The sequence below is a fragment of the Rhea pennata genome, chromosome 14, assembly GCF_028389875.1.
Source record: "Rhea pennata isolate bPtePen1 chromosome 14, bPtePen1.pri, whole genome shotgun sequence".
In the NCBI taxonomy this organism is placed as follows: Eukaryota; Metazoa; Chordata; class Aves; order Rheiformes; family Rheidae; genus Rhea; species Rhea pennata.
In genome coordinates this window covers 15605298-15625712 of record NC_084676.1, presented here as the reverse complement: position 1 = coordinate 15625712, position 20415 = coordinate 15605298, and the positions used below count along the sequence as shown (strand labels likewise).

The 20415-nt window shown below is 37.8% G+C and overlaps 1 protein-coding gene across 4 annotated transcripts in view; it reads left to right on the top strand.

The window, feature by feature from the left end:
- Positions 1-20415, top strand: part of CSNK1A1 (casein kinase 1 alpha 1) — a 36339-nt gene that overhangs the window by 13908 nt on the left and 2016 nt on the right. The window contains exons 3-10 of one of the 4 annotated variants that reach the window (XM_062587781.1): positions 304-430; positions 2360-2458; positions 4912-4995; positions 8389-8528; positions 11106-11184; positions 12200-12274; positions 13501-13607; positions 14453-14565. In XM_062587781.1, the coding sequence (XP_062443765.1) occupies positions 304-430; positions 2360-2458; positions 4912-4995; positions 8389-8528; positions 11106-11184; positions 12200-12274; positions 13501-13607; positions 14453-14565 (824 nt within the window). Of the gene's footprint in view, positions 1-303; positions 431-2359; positions 2459-4911; positions 4996-8388; positions 8529-11105; positions 11185-12199; positions 12275-13500; positions 13608-14452; positions 14607-20415 lie in introns of those variants that run through there. The other 3 variants (XM_062587779.1, XM_062587780.1, XM_062587782.1) reach the window with 3 other exon arrangements.

The window sequence follows — 20415 nt, the reverse complement described above, 5'->3', positions numbered from 1 at the left end:
TGTCAAGAAGCTTCATGGATCTCATCAAGCTTGAGAATTCAGCACAGCTTGCTTAGAAGTAATAGGGTGCATCTTTTATAATTGTTACTGTCCTAGAAACTCATTCTTTAGCACAAGGATTTTGAAATGTTTGATGCTCTAGAACTGTGTGTTTTGAAGGTGACTATTTGTATGTTCGGAAGTATGGTAACTGTCTCTGCCACTTGATAATAATTGAGCTGCTTGGCTCACTAATGTCTCCTAATGGCTAAGGTTCAAATTTGTAAGATTCCTGCTAATACCAAGTGATTTTCTTTGTTGCAGGTGGTATGGTCAAGAAAAGGATTACAATGTTCTAGTTATGGATCTTCTTGGTCCCAGCCTTGAAGACCTTTTCAACTTCTGTTCTCGCAGGTTTACGATGAAAACAGTACTTATGTTAGCAGACCAGGTATGTACAAATCCTACTGTATGCAATTTAAAAACTCTTTAAGTATTTTCTGCAACATGGTTCCTTTCAGGTGGGTTAAATGATGTGTGGTGCTGCATTCTGTATAGTGAAGTAAACGCTTGACCTATAAAGGAACAAAGTAATGGTAAGCTTTTATGTGCTGTGGCATACGTAGGTCTGTAGCAAGAGTGCAGCACAGATACAAATCTTTGCTGCTGCAAAATGAACGGGCATGGTTTTGGTGATGTGTTGAGAATATTTAGAGTAGATTGCCTTACCTTCTACCACTACTGATCTTAGGAGTTAATCTTGGATTCTAGTTTGATCTGGTTCGGTGGAAACCTGTGAAGTGTTGACTAGCCATGTTGATAAATGGGTAATGTGTAGGTTTACACATCTGTTCTCATTGAATGTCATCATCCACTCAAAACCTCCTGCTCTGTTTCTTGTACCAGAGCATGAGCTAATAACTGGTTTGGTTGTTATGGTACTTAAGACAGCTCCTTAAATTGTTAGTGAAGTTGCTACTCTTTACTTCAAACTTAACCTAGGCCTCTAAAACTGGGCTGTGATACTTAAGTTATTTATCGGGAATCACAGAATCATAGAATTGGTAACGTTGGAAGGGACCTCTGGAGATCATCTAGTCCAACCCTCAAACGAGTGGCCTGTACAGGGATCGAACCCGTGACCTTGACATTATTAGCACCACGCTCTAACCATCTGAACTAAACCTAACCCCCGCCTAGATTTAGCCTTTTCTACTTTTTTTTAAACTTGGTTGTGGGAGTACAGTGTTTGAAATGCTCAACTATATTTATTCTGTTACTATTTAGTACAGTCTTCAGTTACTTTAGAAGACAATATGGGATTCTTGAGCTGAATTTTCAATGGTAGTTTAAATTTCACCTAATATTACTCAATTGATGGTAGTAACAATTTGACACTAGCCAGGTGGTCATAGAATCCCAGGCTCTTAGCCAAGGAAGTTCACAGAAATTGTATGGAGACAAGGTCAGCTGTCCTTTTTCTTAGCTGCTCTATGTGATTGATCTACTTGCTTTAGAAAGAATTGCTTGCTTTAGCTCGAATAAGGATAGTACAGCATTTTCAGGATATCTATATGGCTTTCCTGTAGTATTCCTTTATATGATAAACACTAATCAGTTATCATCTGAGAGCATACAGATAGGCTGTATGATATCACTGCAAGAAACGGACGTTTAGGGCACAGTTCAATAAACTACTGCTAAGGGTATGATGCTGTAATAGATCTAAACTCACTAAAGACTTACTTCGTGAAGTATGTCCTAGTTAAAAAGCTGTACCACAGACACACATGCTGTGATCTAGTACATAGGAAACAACATCTGCATATAGATGCAGATGTGCCAGAATTTCTTTGCATCTTCATTGCTGGCTGTTTTTCCATCACCGTTGTCCGGCGATAACAATGTGGGCCACAAAAAAGTTGTTACCTGCTCTGTGAAAACTGTGTTAACTGGAAAAGTGATACTTGTAACAGGATGAATGAGTAACAACTGAGAAAAGAGTTATAAAATTTTGTGGTAGGTATTTGAAACCTTTTTTTGAACTACATTTTTAAAAGAAATTGTTCAATAATGGGATATCACAGTCAGACAAACTAGAATATCTGGGGAGTAGTTTCAGGCACTTGCTCTGCCAGTTCCTGACCAAGACTATATAATTTTTTTTTAAATAGCTTAATACTTAAGAAATACATTTCTTTGAACAGTCTAAGAAAAGACCTGGTTTTCCTTTAGCAGGCATCTTGTCATCACTTGGTTAATAAACTTCTAGGCTTAAGTCGAAGAGAAAAACGGCACTAGAAAGTAATGCTTTATTTCAAGCTTAAGTGAATTGTATTGCTGTTGTTGAAATCCTAACTGTTCGTTCTTTTTTTTACAGATGATCAGTAGAATTGAGTATGTTCACACAAAGAATTTTATACACAGAGACATTAAACCAGATAACTTCCTAATGGGTATTGGGCGTCACTGTAATAAGGTTAGTCTAATGCTTTTTGCTTGAATGATTTGAAGAGAGTGACTGTGATAGACTTTATTCTAGCTGCATAGCTTTTAAGAAAACTCATTGCTGAATTGATGTTTTGGATGCTAAAGCCATAATTCTTTTGTGCAAGAACTTGGATTTCCCTGTGTCCTCTGCTAAATGCAGTGGTATACATGTGGGTGTGTGTCTCACCCTGTGGGATGGACTTGACTGCAAGATGGTTTCTAGGCTTGCAACAAGGTTATAAAACTAAGCCTTGAGAATACCTGGCTACTTTTCTCCATGGTGGTATTTCATTATTGGGATAACCACTGTAATAGCATTTCTTTTTTTTCCTTTCATGTTAAAGTTAAATTTAACTTTGACTTTGGGCCTGACTTCCTGGGATGAAAAGAATTTGTGCCAGCATGGGAGCTCCTGAGCTATCAGTCATCAGGGCATTAAAGCTTGCAGTGACTGAATGGTCTTCAGCCATGAGAACTGTGGATATGACTAACAGTCAATACGTAGATAAATCATTGCCTGTATAAATAAATGAATTTGTGCAAATATATTGATGGAAAACTGTAAAGTGTAGAGTAGCTAAATATGTTGTACAACAAAAACTGCTCTCAGTGAACTTTGATGTGAAGAATAGTGGGAGGGGGAGGTGCTGAGGTCATTAAATTTGTTTGAACGGGTAAACTTAGGCAGAAGTGCATGTTTCCAGTTGAAAACCTTACATAGAAAAATACTGTTTTTCTTTTTTTAATTTTTTTTTTATTTTTAGTTCTCTTGAGTGAAATGCTTAATCTTGCAATTTGTGTGTTGAGCTCGGGCAGACAGGCAGCATTGGCAATGCATTAAGCATGCTACTTAACAGAAATTAACTTAAGGACAAATGCACATGATCAAGCTGTTTATTGGAAGCAAGATTCCCACTTATGTTCTCTGTATGCCATCAGAGAATGTCTATGGTCTTTAGGCACTACAAGTATTTAAAATGTTTACCTTTGTTTGCCTGTATGAATGCCAACTTCAGGGCCATGAACATTAGAAGGGGAAAGCTTGATTAACATGAGATTATGCTCTTACCTGAAGAGGTGCAATGCACTCAATGTTTAGTTTTAACTATGTTGGAAAAGTTTGTAACAGTACAAAGAAGAGGTAGTTTTCATGTAATGCTGTTGCTATTAGACTTTACTTGTTCCAAAGTTTCATACTTTCACTCTGTAGAGCTCTATTTTTCTCTGCTGTGTTGAGCATTTAGGCTCCTTAATTTTCTGGCATGACTTACCAGTGCAATTAGAAAATTCGAATTTTTTCCTAGTTTTAGCATGTAATTTCCAAGCATTCTTTTTTGGGTCATTTTTCTCTACTTGTGTTAGCATTGCTGCACTTTTTGTCTTGATGTGGAATAATGGCCTAGAAAATGCTGCTCTACTTATTTTAGTAGAGGAACATGTTAGATTTGCATCAGCTGAAATGGAAAACCAAAATTACCTGTAAACAATGATTTTTCCAGTTTCTTCCATTCGTAAATTAGTTAGGGAGTCACACAGTGATGCACTGAAACACTTTCTTTGAGCACGGGCTTCGCTAACTGATGCAAGGTTTAAGAGATGAGGGAGATTCTTGACAAAAGTGCAAATTGATTGGTTTACACATTTGGTTATGCAAAATGAGAAATAGGTTGCTTTAGTTTGGAACTAATAGATGCTTTATGTAGGTAACACTTGGCACCATGCAGTATTTATTTTATTTCTTTTTGTAGTTAAGTGTAGTTTGGAGTGGTTGTTGCTGGGTTTTTGTTTTTTTTGTTTTTTAAAGCTGTCCACACACTGCTTAAGGATAGATCAGCCACAAAGACTAGAATAGCATGGTAATCTTGTTCCAGTAGCTTCCTATCAGTTACATTTTTAAAACAAAGACAAAATTAATTGATTTTTTTCAAATTTTTAATTTGATGAATGGGGGAGATTTTGCTCCCACTATAAAAGTTAAATTTTCAACTCTGATAGAAATAAGCCCTGCATGCTTATGAAAGTAAACTTTAAGGTGACTAAATGCCTTCTACCTCTTCCTTACTGAAGATTTACTTTTTCTAATGTCTTTTGGGGGAAGGGCAGTTTGTGGAACCAAAGGATGCTTTTGTAAGCACAACTCCAATTTCCTTTTTCAATAGAGCCAAATGTCACCATTGCTATCCCTATTCAAGGCAGTGTCATTTTGAAGTGGCTCGCAGTTGAAATTTATCTTGCCACATCTTTCAAATTTCCTCCTTAAAACAAACAAACAAACAAACAAAAAACGTAGCTTTTGGAAAACTACAGTGCTTGGTGGAAGAAGGATGGCATTTGGCTACCCTGTTCTTTCTCGAACGCCTCGGTGTTGCCTGTCTGCGCCGGCCATTGTTGCAATGTAAGCAATACTGTTTGATGCACTGCCACCCTCTATTGTTTGTTCAGTGTTTAGAATCTCCAGTGGGGAAGAGGAAAAGAAGCATGACTGTTAGTACTTCTCAGGACCCATCTTTCTCAGGATTAAACCAGGTCTGAACTGTCTCCTATTCCAACCTCAACCCCAAGTTCATGTGCTTTATTTTTTGTTTTGTTTTTTTTTTCTTTTCTTTCTGGAGAATGTAGACTTTGCAAAAGCACCTCTTATGTTGGCATTATTCAGACATACTTGGCAAACATGTGACATTACTAAGATGTTTCCCTGTGGCACTCATTTAAATTTTGAAGTTTGAAGTTATTTCTAAACTTGATTTTAAAAGGAAAAAATGTATGTGCTTGATTTCAAATGCAGAAGCAGGTTTTATTTTTGTCTTTAAAAACGTAAAGGCAAAATTCAAAGGCAATCTGTTCCATGTATTAAAGGAGTAGACATGCCATTCCAGAAAAGTAGCAGGGCTTTGAGTAGGGCTGTCTACTTGGCTTCCTGTAGGGTTCCTGCACTGTCTTTGAATGCGCATGGAGAAATTCTGCTATCACTTCAGTTGAGCTCTTTCCCCAAGCAGGTTTTGTTCATGAGGTTTCTAACTGTTTGAGAATTCTCTTATTTTATAAGCGCAGTGGATCAAAATGAGAACTCCAAAATGTTGTGTCTTGGATAAGCACAAGCTTATCTTGTAAAGTTAAGTGTAGAGCTGACTCCTTTAAGAGAACATGGATTGTAAAGAAATGAAGACATATGCCAGTTTCCCCTAGGAGAGCTGGAGATCACTGAGTACAAATCATAGCTCGGGAGTTTGTCCATGGAATCAGTTAGTGGCTTTCCACAACAATAATCTTATTAAATCCCGGACAGTTAGCTGTGCTGTGTGCAAACTGACAGACTTGTGTTGTCTGCCTCTCAAACTTACTTACCAGTTGAGACAGAAACTTTGATCTACTTTCCTAGTTGCTCTTGGCAGAAATCTTGCTCCACTTCTCCAGTTTCCTGCTGATCATGCAACAGACAGTGGTATGGTGGTATGAGGTTACCTGTGGAAATACTTACGTGTCAGTTCTGGCTGGTATCGGTCGATTCTGTGCTCATTCTAATCAGATTTATATCTTCCAATTTAACTTCTTTCAAAGTGATCATATTCCTTTAACTCCTGCCCATCTAGAGCAGGAAATAAAGAATAAGCCTAAGCTAAGGAACAAAGTAAAATTCATTGGAGGGTTCAGTGCCATAAAGTAATATCCAGTTACTTGACTAGTGAAAAACAAGACTGCATTGCTCAGTTGATTCTTTTTTTTTAAAGGCCCTTCTCAGACATCTTGAATGTACAAAAATTCCTTGTGTAGGTCTAAAATGTTGCACTTGTAATAGCTGTGGAAGAGGCAGAGCATCGTTTGCCTTTAACTCTTCAGAGTGCCATGTACCAAGTAAATTTAAGGGTTGGATGCTAAGTGTTTATGTGTTAGAGGGATGCTTTCAATGTTAACTATAGATTCTAGATCTGTGACTTTGACCCTTGATGTCATTAATAATGGAAAGATCCCCAGGGTTACAGAAAGCAAGTAAAGACTTCAAGTTCTTTAAAGTGTTTGTAACTTCTTGCGCAGTGAAAATATTCTGACTATGTGCGTAGTGTTTGATTTCCACCCTCTCTGCCCTCTCCCACTCCCCTCAAAGCTCAAGGCATAACGTTTTGCTTAAACGAATTGGCACAGGTCCTACAAGAGTACTTATTGCAAACTGCACGTTGGAGGCTGTCAGCAGATTACAAAGATTTAATGAGGAAAATAGGGAATTGAGAACTTCATCTCAAGTTTTGCTTCTAGGACAGTTGTATTTGCTGTATAGTAAACTCATACAAGCTTTATCTGCTTTAGGCGTTCATTATCAAAATAACTAATTTCCTGGTAGCTTTGAAAACACATTCTTGCTCGCTAAGTGAATACTTGCCTCTAGTGGTAGCTGTATTGGGTGGTACAAAGAAAACAACCCCCCATTACCTCCCCCCAACCCTCTGCCTTCCCAGACTGCTGTCTGACCAGCATAGGAGACAAACTTTTTTGACATTCGCCTGTTCAAAGCATTGAACGAGAAGTGGGGTGACTTTCAGTAGAACAACTTGTGCAAAGCAGATATGGAAGAACCATGCTTTGTGTTTGCATAGAAATTGTGGCAAAATGTCAACTCAGGGTTTTCTGCTCTGACATCTGTGGGTTGAGAAATCTTTTTTTTTATTTATTTATTTCTAGACTACTGAAGTTTTTATTAAAAAAAAGCTTCAACCTGCTATTCTAAAAAATAGCTACTGTGCACTTCAGGAATCTTCAGTTCTTCAGTATCTTTATAATACTTCCTTGTCAGGCAGCACTTTGTGGTTCACAGCAGTTCTAGTGTGCCCAAATGAGCCTTTCTTCTGTCTCCAGATTCGCCTGCAAGTCAGTCTCTGTTACTTGTTTGCATTTAAAGTCTTATTTTCTGTTCTGGAATCATGTTTAAGGTGATACTGAGTAGTTTTTTAGAGAAGTTCTTAACCTTGTATTCTCATCACCTGCCCTCCCCTATTCCCCAATAGCTGCCTTACCAGTATTCATTAATTTATACGGATTGTAGTCCTGATCCTGTAGCATTAATCCCAGCAATGGAATCAGACATTCTGCTTGATGATATGTAGCTTGAAGATGGATCACTAGAACTTGAAATGCTTCTTTATGTACTTCTGCCTTAGCTTTTGTTGTCTAGTCCTGAAATCTTGTCACAAGAAGGTAAAATCTGTATTAACCTTTGTAGATAGGCTGACAGTTAGCACACTAATTAGCACATGCTCTGTAGTTGCTAAATACCAAATCTTTATGCAAGCTTGGTTATTGGAAAACTAAATCGGATTCCATATACCAGGCTCCAGCTTCCTGGCTCTATTATTAATAAAATTGACAAGAGTTTTGTGCTGTTGTGATAGAGTACTGGTAGTCTTAAAATGGGCATATGATTGAAAGCAAAGTGTCTTGTTTGCTATTGAAGTTTTTGGCCTTATACTCTGCAGAATGGCCTATGTTCTTTACAGTTAAGTAGAGAAGAATTGCACATCATTTGCATTTAGTTGCTGAGCTGCCATTAACTACCTGTATGTGTAAACTGCTTCAGTGTGAGTGGGTTTTTGTGAAGTGTACTTTTGCACATTAATTCCCTTCCTAAATTGTGCATTGTAGTTACTGAGATAGTGATACAGACTACAGTAGTAACACAAAATAGTTTAGAACTAAGCTACAGGTATTGAGTAGCACAATCTAATCTATTCCACTGGATTGAGAAAGGCTTGAACTAATTCAGTATTAAGATTCTGAAGTTGCTAGTTGACACTCTGCAGTGTTACTTTGCTTCGTCTAAACTGTAGGCTCTTACATTGTGTGGTTGTCTGAAATTATAGCTAATACCTAGTAAAGGAGGTTGGAATTTTTTATTATGTGGAAATTAATCTATTTTCATTTCTCTTGAAGTTATTCCTTATTGACTTTGGTTTGGCCAAAAAGTACCGGGACAACAGGACAAGGCAACACATACCATACAGAGAAGACAAAAATCTCACTGGCACAGCTCGATATGCCAGTATCAATGCACATCTTGGCATTGAACAGAGGTGAGTTTAAGGAGATTGCTGCTGTGTTCTTGGAGGTTGTAAGATCTTGTAAGATTCTGAAGTTTCTAAACTAATTTCTAGTGCCTGACTTTAACAGAACATACAACTTAAAAATATTTTGGACTTTAAAATATAGCATATTTCCTCTTTGCTTCAATTTTCTTAAGGTTCCTTAACTTGATTTATTGTTCATTATTATCAATGTCATTAAGCTTACTTGATATGTGGGTCAGGTAAAACAAATGGTAGGTGTAATTTTTGGAGTAAGCACGTGCATATTATAGACCTTAAGCTTTTTTTGTAATGAAATAGCTGTACTGGACCCTTACAATGAAGGGAGGGAACTGCAAAGCACTCTTGTTTTTAGATTCAGTTAGGAATCCAGTGTCTTATCTGGTGACACTGGGAGTTCTGATGTAATTAGAAATAGAGCGTGGTCCATGTTAAAAGTCACGAAACTGTCTAGAAGCAAGCAGTGAAGCAAACAAGTAATGTTCTTTTAATCAAGAGAAGCTGGGCCTGAAGTTCTATGGCAGGATGTTTCAGCTGTTAGTGCTTTTCTTAAATTGTTTACTTAAACTTCTCATATGTAATGGCAGCTATTCCTGAGTCACTGTTTGTGAAATTCTCTGTTTCTTGTCTTAGTAATGGAGACTATCATCCTGTCTTCCAGCTCCTGAAATTCACTTTTACCAGTATATACTCAAATGTAGCATTTCTAAAAAAGGTTTCAAAATTGAATTTTGTACTTCCTACCACAAAATTATGTGTTTAAACAGTAAAAGAATGAACTGAGTGGTGGATGGAATCTATTAATGCCTTTATGCCTGCTGAATCCACTACTACCTTTGCTGAAAATGTAATTGTAGGCCATGGCTCTGAACTGGTTCACTGGATTCTGTTGATGATTAAAATCTGCAAGTGTAATGGAACTAGCAAGTTCTGCAGGCTGGAGCTTGTGGTCTTATTTACTATCTTTTTTTCACCCCTTTGACCTTGGCTGTGGTTTCATGTTACAGCTAAGATGACCTAATAGCTTGCTGCTCTCAAGAGGAATGAACCCCTCTTCTCTTTCTTGTCTCCAGTGCACAGCTAGTACTTGTTTGTTCTCATGGCGAACTGGCTTAGGGAACTGAGTTGATTTTCCTATTGGGGTTAGCTTCCTGAACTGGCCCCCTGAAAGGTCAGGAAGCTTGTACAAGATTTAGGTCAGGGGAGTAGACAGGCACTTTTTGGCAGTAACTAGTGGTTGGTTATATTGGCTTGGTGTAATGCGAAGTATCTTCTAATATGAAGCTCTGGAGGTAGCAGACCTATTCAGGTTCCTTTAGATTGCATGCAAAAGTTTCATTTTGCTCTCAGCCTTATGTATAATCCTGTTCGTACTCCACCCTCTCAGCCTTTTGTTTCTTGTTGGGGTGGGGAGGTATAGTATTTTCTGCCATCATCTAAGTACTTTTCCTGCAGATTCTCCTTGGGTGGCAAAGCAGTAATAAAACCTGACAGGTTTTCTGGGTAAGGGAAACGGGAGGAGAAAAACAGATTACATTATTTTTGTCTCACGTAAAATAGGTATCAACAGTAGAGGGGCAGTCAGAGGGAAAATCTGACTCTATTATAGCTGGGGAGAGGCAACTTTGCTGGAAGGAAACAATCATGGAACGTTCCTCCCTGCTCCAGTAAACTGTACTAGACTTAGGAATAGCGAAAACCGTGTAGCAAAGTATTACAGTGATGATATGACTGAAGCATGAATCTAGAGATGAATCTAGAGCATACGCAGTACAGAAAATGTTTGAAGCCCTTCAGACGAGAGTCTGCATGCAGATTCTCCATGAAGCCTATGAATCCCTAACATCTGAAGTTCCCAAACTCCTTTGAAACCGAGTCCTTCCAGAAGGAAGGCAAAGCAGCATGTCTGATTGATGTATATTCCCTTCTAAATACCAGTTGTCTTCTAAAAAAGCATAGAGATATTTGAGATTATTGTTTAACAAAATAAATTGAGGGAAGAATGAAATTGTGCCTTTTGTAAAATACACTGCTGTTTTGAGGCTATATGTTCAATATTGGTCTCTGACTGAAGCAAGGTTTAGGGAAAGATCTGTAAAGAAGTCCAAAGATTTTCATTTTCCTTAAAGAAGTTAAGGAAGTAACATTGCACATCTCTTAAATGTGTGTACCAAGGAATTCATTAGATTATGTATCCAAGCTACTTAGATAAATTAAAAAGATACTTAATACTTCATTTTTTCCTGTATTTTTCCAAAGTTGTATGCTTCCTCAAGTATTAAAATGTAACTGCAGATAGAAGAAACTTGACCACGCATAACACCTACTGACTTGCTTGCAGGATGAGAAGAGACTCCTGGTTTTGGTGACTTGTTACATGTATGCCAGTGGTATCCTAAACTTCCAGATGTGCTAGTTGTATTAAAAAGACTTTCTTAGCCCCAAATTTGTTTTTAATTTTTGTTCCATAATTCTCGTTTTTCACTTTGCAATGTTCACACTGCTTGGGAAAAAGTATGAAATGCTGAAATTTGTAATTCAAGGGTTGTACTTACCTTTTTACAGTCGTCGAGATGACATGGAGTCTCTAGGCTATGTATTGATGTACTTTAACAGAACCAGTCTGCCTTGGCAAGGATTAAAGGTAGGTTATGTTGCCTTTTTTCTTTAAAATCCTCCTTTTTTATTTATTTATTTTTTTTTAAGATTTGAGAATCATACTTCACTGCTGATCTGCATAGGTTGTTGTATGCAGATCTACAGCACTTACACAAAGCAGCTTTTTCTAAGGCACAGTATTTATAGAATGTAAAAGAAAAGTTCCCTCTGTTTATTGTGCAGGAGGCAAAATGTGTATTGTTTAAGTCTCTTAAATTTTATGCTAAACAATAGCTTACGTCATTCTTGCAAAGTTATTGTTCTCCTGCCCTAGGCTGAGGCCGTCTTTAGGAAGTGGAAAATAACGTTTTTAGTGCTGCAGAAAGCGTAGAGTCTCATGTGTAACAAGTTAAGCTGTAGTGGTATCTTCAGCCATGCCACAAACTAGACTGAATGATGACTAGCTGAGACAGTTGTTTCAAGTATTATCATGTGTGGTAACCAAGTACAAATATGGCAGGCTTCTTATTTCTATTATATGGACTTCAGTGGTTTATTTCCATCTTGTAATTGCTTTTCTTCCTCCATGTGGGAGTTGTGTAACTCAGATGGTGTTGCAGCTGCAGATCTAAGACTTTTAAATAGGCAAGCAGCTTGTGAAACACTAGAACTCTTCAGCTGCAAATGAATGTAATGGCTGCTTACTGAAACACACAGGCAGCACTTGAATAGCGTACTGAGTGGGAATTAGTAGAACTTTGGCAAATAGATATGCAAGTCTGGTCTATTTAATGGACAAAAGCAGCAGCTAGAACTACACGAGCTGTGCCATGTGATGGAAGCATTAGAGTGCAACAAATGGTATTAAACTGTGTCCAAATCTTAATACCAGATTGACCTTCATTCTCTTTGCAGTAAGTGTGTGGGACTTGGAGATTTCATGTAAAATGCTTCTGGTTTTTATTTTTTTTATGTTTTGGGTTTTTTGTTGTTGCTGTTTTTGCTACTGTTAATCTGGTGTTGCACAATATCTCTTATATTGTGACCTACATGTTCCACAGGCTGCAACAAAGAAGCAGAAGTATGAAAAGATTAGTGAAAAGAAAATGTCCACTCCTGTTGAGGTTTTGTGTAAGGTAAGAGTTTCCGAGTGATGTCATGCAGCAAAATGGAAGTTCTTTCCTTTGGTGTTTTTAAAACTAGAGCCAGTGTATTAGATAGTCTTGTACTGCATTTGCTGCTGAATGATGTTTTTATGATAGTCATGGACTTCCTGAGTTTCGGCCACCCAACAAGATTGTGAATATGTGTTACAGGGCATGCATCCTCTGCCATTTTTTAGAACATTTCATGCTGCCATCATACCAGTTCCTGCTGTCTGCTCTGCATGCTTACAAGTTTTTTAAATGGGGGCTTATTTGTTTCTTAGAATTGTTGTGAATGTTTTACTTCTGTGCGCTCTGGATAAATAAAACCAAGGCAGAGCTATATAGCTTGTTTATACATGCTTGTTGCTGCCTCTTTAAGATTCTTCAGGTTGTCTTCTATATCTGGAGCAGAAGGTGTAGTAGAATTGGATCTCCATAATCTTTAAAGCCATGTTGCAGAATAGCAGTTTCTCAGTGCTATCCTTTAGGTCTTCAAAGGATTTCTTCTGTCTCTTGAAAGCTGTAGCTACTATATGCTAGTTGCCAAAGGTCCTTGGGAACAGGTGGTAGTGGAACCACATCGCATAGCAAGCACTAAGGATCATACTTTCCAGTCATCAGTGTTTATACACCCTTACGGTGAGATGACTTCTTCCAAATCACAAAATTGTTCCACCTTTTGGTTTCTTTCTTGTTGTATAGCATTAGCTTATGCACAAACTATTAGCTACTAAAGGGTGGGGCTTAATATAGCAGTAAATGTGCAAGTACATTAACCAGGGAATCTTTGAAAGAGTTTTTCATGTTTTCAGTCCTCACAGTTAATAGTGGCAACTATCTTTACTTCTAGTATATTTAAATAGATAATCAAGAAAATGCATGAAGTCGAATCTTTAAAAGACTTCTGTGACTCGTTTCAGTAACCTAGTTAATAATATTTAAGTTTAAGTAGAATGAGTAAAGCAAAACATACCAGCTAACAGTTCTGTCAATCAAGGAAAGGAAAGGAATGTGTACCTGGGAACCTGGTGATGAAATTCACTTTCTGAAGAGAAGTGAATAACTACAGGCAAAGTGGAATTTTTAGATTTGAATCTTCATACAATTTTGTTTGCAATTATGTATGGGATACAGCTTTTTTTGCCTGCCTTTTCTGTAGGATTGTAAAAGTTTTTGTTGCGAGTCACGGCTTGATTAATGCTGTTAATTTACAGGGATTCCCTGCAGAATTTGCCATGTATCTGAACTACTGTCGTGGCCTGCGCTTTGAAGAAGCACCAGATTACATGTATCTGAGGCAATTATTCCGTATTCTCTTCAGGTCAGTCTCTTAAGTAGAGAAATATCGAAATTTTTCAGTGCTGTACTAGTTAGTGACTGTTTTGTAGAACTTACACTGTAAAAAGCTGATCTATATGTGTGTGGTGTAAGGAGTTCTTCTGCGATTTTCTTTGCATTTGAGTTTAAAAAATGACGCCAAATTACTAGTCAGAAGACCAGAAAAATACTATGCAATGTTAAGTATGGAGGAAAAGATTCTCCTGTTTGAGTTGCGTGATCTGACCATTAATGCCAGATGTTTGAGCCCACACTTCAAATTCTGTTGCAAGTGGATTAAGAAATTGATCCCTTCATAGAAGTGTTGGAAGCTTTTTATGTTTGGAGATTGGTGATGGGACTAGAAGTAACTCAGGAGATTGATTTCAGTGGAGAGTAATTGTGCTGTTTCTTTGTGCTTGTTAGAGAAATGAGAACAGAACTCCAACTTTGTAGAGTGAGTAGTGTCTGTGAAAGCTATCAAGAATATCTAGGTTTCTGGAATCTCCAGAAATTTTTGTTGAAGAATTTGGGTTTTATAGTACCACAGTCTCTCTTTAAAGCTCTAAAGAAAAGCTCAGAACCCCAGTGCATACAAAGGGATAAGCTGAGTTGTGAGGAAATACTTCTACAATCAAGCAGTGTTTTCTTCACTGTTTATGCAAAAGTCTGCGTTTGTATTTGAGCTTTCTTCAAGAATTCTGTTGAGTTTATTAATATTTAGTGTTTATATACTCTTCAAAGCAAGTTACAAATGAAATTAACTTCTGGTTCTGGGTTTTCAGCAGTCTTGATGTTAGTAATAAGATAGCTGTGATGTGTTGCAGTAAGTATTTCGCTCTTTTCTAGGACCCTGAACCACCAATACGACTACACGTTCGACTGGACAATGTTAAAGCAGAAAGCAGCACAGCAGGCAGCCTCTTCCAGTGGGCAGGGGCAGCAGGCCCAAACCCCCACAGGCAAGCAAACTGACAAATCCAAGAGTAACATGAAAGGTTAGTAGCCAAGAACCAAGTGACGTTACAGGAAAAAATTACACTAATTTGGACAACGTCAGCGATTTAAGTGTTAGATCAAGGAGGTGGTTTAAAAAATATATTTGGCTGTTCATTTGAAAAAACAAAAACAAAAGACGTCCTTGGAGAATTTGACTACTAACTTTATACCAAAATGTCCTTGTTCTTCATATCATTTCTTCTGGGGATGTTGGGTCATTTTAACCACTGCATCTTTTGCTCCCGCATTAACCCCTTTCCAAAAACAAAAAACAAAAAAACCCCCAAAAACAAGGAACTGACTTGGTGTTGGGAATGTGTTGTTTTTATTTATTTATTTATATATATATATATATATATACACATACGAATATATATATATATTTTTATTCTTTTACGTAAAAATATATAATACAATCCAAAATCCTAGACCTAACACTTCTTAAGGCATGATTCTCATTAACTAGGCAAGGATTTAAAGACTTTGGGTTCTACTCTATTCCAGCTGTAGTAATGGTAACGCTGTGGGTTTGCTTCTGTTCTGTATGCCTGAAGTATTAGAAACAGAAAATTGTGAATTATCTGGCCTCCTCCAGAGGGTTTATGTTGAGACATTTGGTCCAGAAGTAAAGGAAAGGACCAGTGAGCTCGAAGTGTCTTGTCTAAATTGAGAAATAAACCTGAACTGTTGTGGACTGCCAGGTCACAATTTTCTGAAGTGTCTGGATGCTCTGGAGTGGGTCATCAGATTTTTTGACTGTTTTTAATGTTTCTAGGTTATGATTTCAAGGGGAAATGTTACGAAATAGTAAAGATCTGATTGTTTTAAAATCTGAAACTGAGTGGTTCTGAAAAGACATGCAAGGTTGTTTTACACTCTGGAGACCTTTTAAAATTTATTTTTTCGAGTAAATCTGCCAAGTCACTAGAGTGAAACAATGCTAAAGCAAGTAGCTGTTGCAGCCAGTCCTGATGTGAAACTGATTCTGCAGGATGAGCTGTGCATGAAATTGAAGCCAGTGTGGTTACCCAAGTGAGTAACAGAAAAGCTAGGTTTAAATTACGTACTGAGGTTTTGCTGCTTCTTGCTACTCTTCAGTACTGTTATGTCTTGACCTTTGTTTTGGTTTTTAAGTATAAACTTTCTTATTTTACTAAACATAGAGGCAGCTGCTTTATTTTTAACCTGGGAGAAGTTGACCTGCAATGCTGCTGGATCAGCTGAGTGGCACTGTGCTTTGAAGTGGCAAGTTTATGAAAGTGGAACGCTAGTATTCGTTGCTGCAAACGCAGTCAAATTGAACAGTTAAAGTTTTGCCTTCAGTTTGTAGTATCTCTTTCATGAGTTCTCACTAATAATTAGTGCTTTGAAGTGGGCCTTCATATCCCTGACAGAAAAGCTTGTTCTGTGTAACTTGTATAGTCCAGGGTTGCATAGTTACTTGCTCCTACTGGTAGCAGATATGAATCCAGGCTGGATATTTTGAGGAAGATGAAACAAGTAAATGCCACATGCTGATGAGTGTGGACAGTAAGCCTGGGTTGTCTTGTCTCTTCTATGGAAGATCTAATGTGCAGGTGCAAGCAATGAAGTGTTGCTGATACTGCAGGTCAGAATTACAAGACATTCAGCTAACAAGGCAGAATAGGAATCAAAGAAGTGCAGAGGGGACTTTGTATTATGCTTGAAATGTTTACTGTAAGTTTATCAGAGCATTTTTTATGTTATGGCAGCACTCAAACTTTACCAGTTATCAAAGCAACTTAATAAAAGCACAACTGTTTTTTTTTTTTTAATTTTTCTCAAAGAAGTGAAGTATCTGCTGGTCTTCCCAAGGCTCAGTCTGAAACAGTTTCTTGAAGACATGTTTGATAAGCTACATTTAAATGTCAGATTTTTTTTGTGGCAGAAAGTCCAACTTACTTTGCTGGAGGTGACAGGCTCCAATACTGAAGGCTGTAAACTAATTAACTTCAACTGAAACACTGGTATGTAAAAGACTGATTAAATACCAGGGTTTAGATCTTTTTTTTCTGAAGTACAGAAGTTCTAACTGGTGTTCACAACCCACTACTGAATCCAGCCTTATTTTGGGGGTATGTGGAAAAATTGACTGTTAGAGCAGGAGGAAACAGTCTGAGCAAGAATGCAGATTGCTCACAGTAATAGCTCTTGTTTACAGTGAAGGTCTTAATGGAGGTGAAGGTCTGAAAATAGAAACCAACTTAAATTTAGGTTGCATGCATGTGAAATTTTGTTTTGCTGGTAAAATAGTCTGAGGTTTGAAGGGCTACTTGTCTGACTCAGAATATCTCTGACCAAGTGCCATAGTGTAAGTGAAGAAAAGATGGTTATGAAGATTATCAACCTCCACTTTCTAGTAATGGTTCAGTGACAGAATGCAAAACCGCATCTGAATGACAAGCGTGGATACAGTAAGGGTCTCTAGCAAATGAACTTTGTAGAACATTTCTGTTTCTTAATGGACCTTTTTCATTACTTTGTTCTGAGGCAGTAGTAAGGCCCATAGAGCCATGAGGAAGGTTACTTTTTTTTCATGGTAGAACTTCATTGGTTCTTACATGGAGTAACAGCCTTATGGGTGAATGATTTCCACTCCCACCCCCAAGGGAAAAAAAAGAAAAGGTTTGTGATCTTTGGCTTGATCAAGCTGTAATTTCAGCGAAGCATTAAAGTAATACTTGCCAAACTTTGGAAGGCTTCTCCAGGTTTCTAAAGAGCTAGCTTAATCTCTCCATTAAAATAAAGGTCTCAAGTTTCTAAAATTCTGCATGACTTTTTGTGAGGAGTATTACCAGTTGAAGACCTTCTGAAATGAGTTAAGCTCAAGCAAGAGGTTCTGGTTTATATACTGTTGTCACATTAAAGATTAATGAAATACTGAATAATTTTTTTTTGAGTTCTGTATAATTCTTATGCAACTGCTGTAGCAAAGCCTATCCTTAAGAGGCTTGAAAGGTGTAACTATATCAAATTATACCCTCTTTGTAACTATATCCAGTTTAGTAAGAGTACTAGAAATAGCAAAATAGAGATGCATTTATTGGTAAAAATCTTAGAGTATAATGTACAAGTGCAAGTACTGTTGAAAGCATGCATCTTGAAAGAATTTTAATTCATCCAGAGGTTTACAGTACTTACACTGTAAGTATGCTCCTTCATAGATATTCTTGGCTGTCTTAACTCAGACCCATTTTTTTCTCTTATCTGTCCCTCTTCTGGAACCCTGTACAGTGTCTTTTGTAATGACAAGATCAGCCTTTTTTTTGAACTTGGGAGAGGAACAATTTGAAGGGGTAGTGTCTGATGTCCTTCTGATTCAGGAAAGGTTAGTTCTGGATCTCTTGACAGTGCAGTATGACTGTTTAGGTGCAATTTGTGACTATGCGTGCAGTCAGCTTCCCTCAGATAAACTGACTCATAATTGTCAATCCCCAGGATACATTTGATCAATTCTATGTGCAAGAGATGTTCTTAGTTCACCTTAGTACAGAATTCTGTAGCCTGTCAGCAGTCCTATTAGCGTTCACTGAAAGGCTTTGATTGTGACAGGACTTCTCAGAACAGACTTAGTTTGTTTCCTTTTTGAGGTTTAACCAATTGACAATTCAAGATTTCACTGCTTGTTTTTCATCTACCTAACAGGAGAAAAATTTGAACACTTCTCAGGTACTGGAGGACAGCTCCTTGGAGCCTGACAGTACAGTTATTCTGGTGCTTTTGATGCTTACAGAAATGATAAAGCAATTTTAGCATCCCTCATATGGCCCTGAGATTGTCAGAATTCTGGGTAATGCCTTGGATGGATGAGGAACATGATGAATGTGCAGACTTGAACTAATCTTGTACATAGTGAAGACTTGTTGCAGAGATGTGGCTGCAGAAACTTTTTAGCATATTCTTTAGATCAGCGAAAGCTGTGCGCTGCATGACCATTTTGTCAGCTCATTCAACAGCAATGGCTGAGTTTGAGAACTGACCTACATAGTCTTAAAAGGACTTGCAAAGGAGTTTGAATCTCATTTCTGATTGCTCTTATGGAGTTGGTAATTCTTTTGCCCATACTACCTTGGATATGAGTAATTCTAATCTAAAGTAACTTGCTTTGTGTGATTTTTATCACTGTCTGCAGTGTTCTGTGTAGAACAGTGTGGGAAGAGGAGGGGGGGTCCTCAACCTCAGAAAAGTGGTGCACACTCTTGACAGCAGTACACATACGACAGGGCTGCTCAGTAATTCAGGCTGGATGTTGAAATAGTTTCTTTTCAGGAACTGACCACAAAGAACAAAGTTATTCAGGTGTTCTGATACATGGGGACAACAAGTTATTGCTGCCTTGCTTGTGATTGAAGGAAGAGTGATCCCTGCTGCTTGAAGGGACGACTGCTGAAGATCTGTGTTTTAGATGTCTCTAATTCTGTCGCATCTTCTTGTGTCTCCCGCTAATTTTTCACAGACGTTTACTTTGAAGAAGGCCAGCAGTGTGCTCCAGTTTCACTAGTAACATTGCTTTGGCCTGTGCAAATCTAGTTTCTTAGCTACTTAAATTGGATCCGAATTGAACAAAACCATCTTCCAGATGACTGATGTCTATGTATTTACAGGTTAGATACTTTTTTAACTATAAAGAAGGCCTGCCAAAGATACCCATGTTACATTTAAAAAGTCATCTGGTTATTTTTCATCTGTTGGATGTCAGACAGTGTGGATGTCATTCTGTACCCTTCAAAAGTAATGTAACTTTCCTGAGTTTTGCATAGTAGAGATTGGTAGCCCAAAACAAACTTACTAGCATTTTATTTTTACTGAAGTTCAAGATCCTATTTTCATTTGAAATGTCAAGGCTTCTAAAGCAGAGTTAATCTGTTTCTACTTCGGGAGCACACTCACTCAACTTGGTTTTTGGCTATTTTGGAGCAAATGGTTCAAATAACGAGTCAGTGTTTCTTGCTGAACACATTAAATGGAAAAAGAGTGCAACTTTCTATTAAATTGATCAAGTCAAATTTATGGGAAACTTGATGCCAGTGGAATTAAGGAATTAATAGGGCTTCTATGAGAATTTGCGCTGAAGTTGCAATGTCTGTCTCACCTTTGCAGATTTTTTTCAGCGTTTTTACCATTAGGTTCAGGAAGGTAGCCTTCAGTATGTTTAGTTCAAAGAAAGCCATTGACTCTCTCCCAAATTCCTTGTAACCTATTCTGAAAGAGCTTAAGCTATTTTCTAGGTGCTATCCAGATACGTTTCTGAATGTCAGACTACATTTAAGACTTACTTGCATTCCTGTCCAGATGACAGTACAAGCTATAGCTGAAGTCACATTGTCTACAGTTACTTTGAAGGTATTTCTGTTGTGAAACTCAGAGCTGTTGTTAGAGTTAATTCATACATTCACAAAATACCATGCTATTTGGAAGGCATTCAGAACAGAAACTTGCTTGGCAAAGTAGTCTCTGTTTGAGACTCCCCATAATAGCACTGTATATAGCACTACCTGAGTCACCAGAAATGGGAATATAAGAACTCGCATGAAGAGAAGACTAACTTAGCTTGCAGTAACTGGTTCTTTGAGTTCTGTGTATGTATTCCTTTACTCTCCCTTTTCCTCGTTGTACTGAACTTGTCATTTGGAGTTCCGACCATTGAAGCAATTGTTCTTGACACCCCACCTTCCCTGTCTCACAAGTTGTTTCACTTGTCCTTCCAAGGATGGAAGGTAGGCTGGGTCCCTAGTCACTGCCAAAGGGTCTCATTTCTGTTCTGGTCACCCAAATAGTCATACATCTGAGCA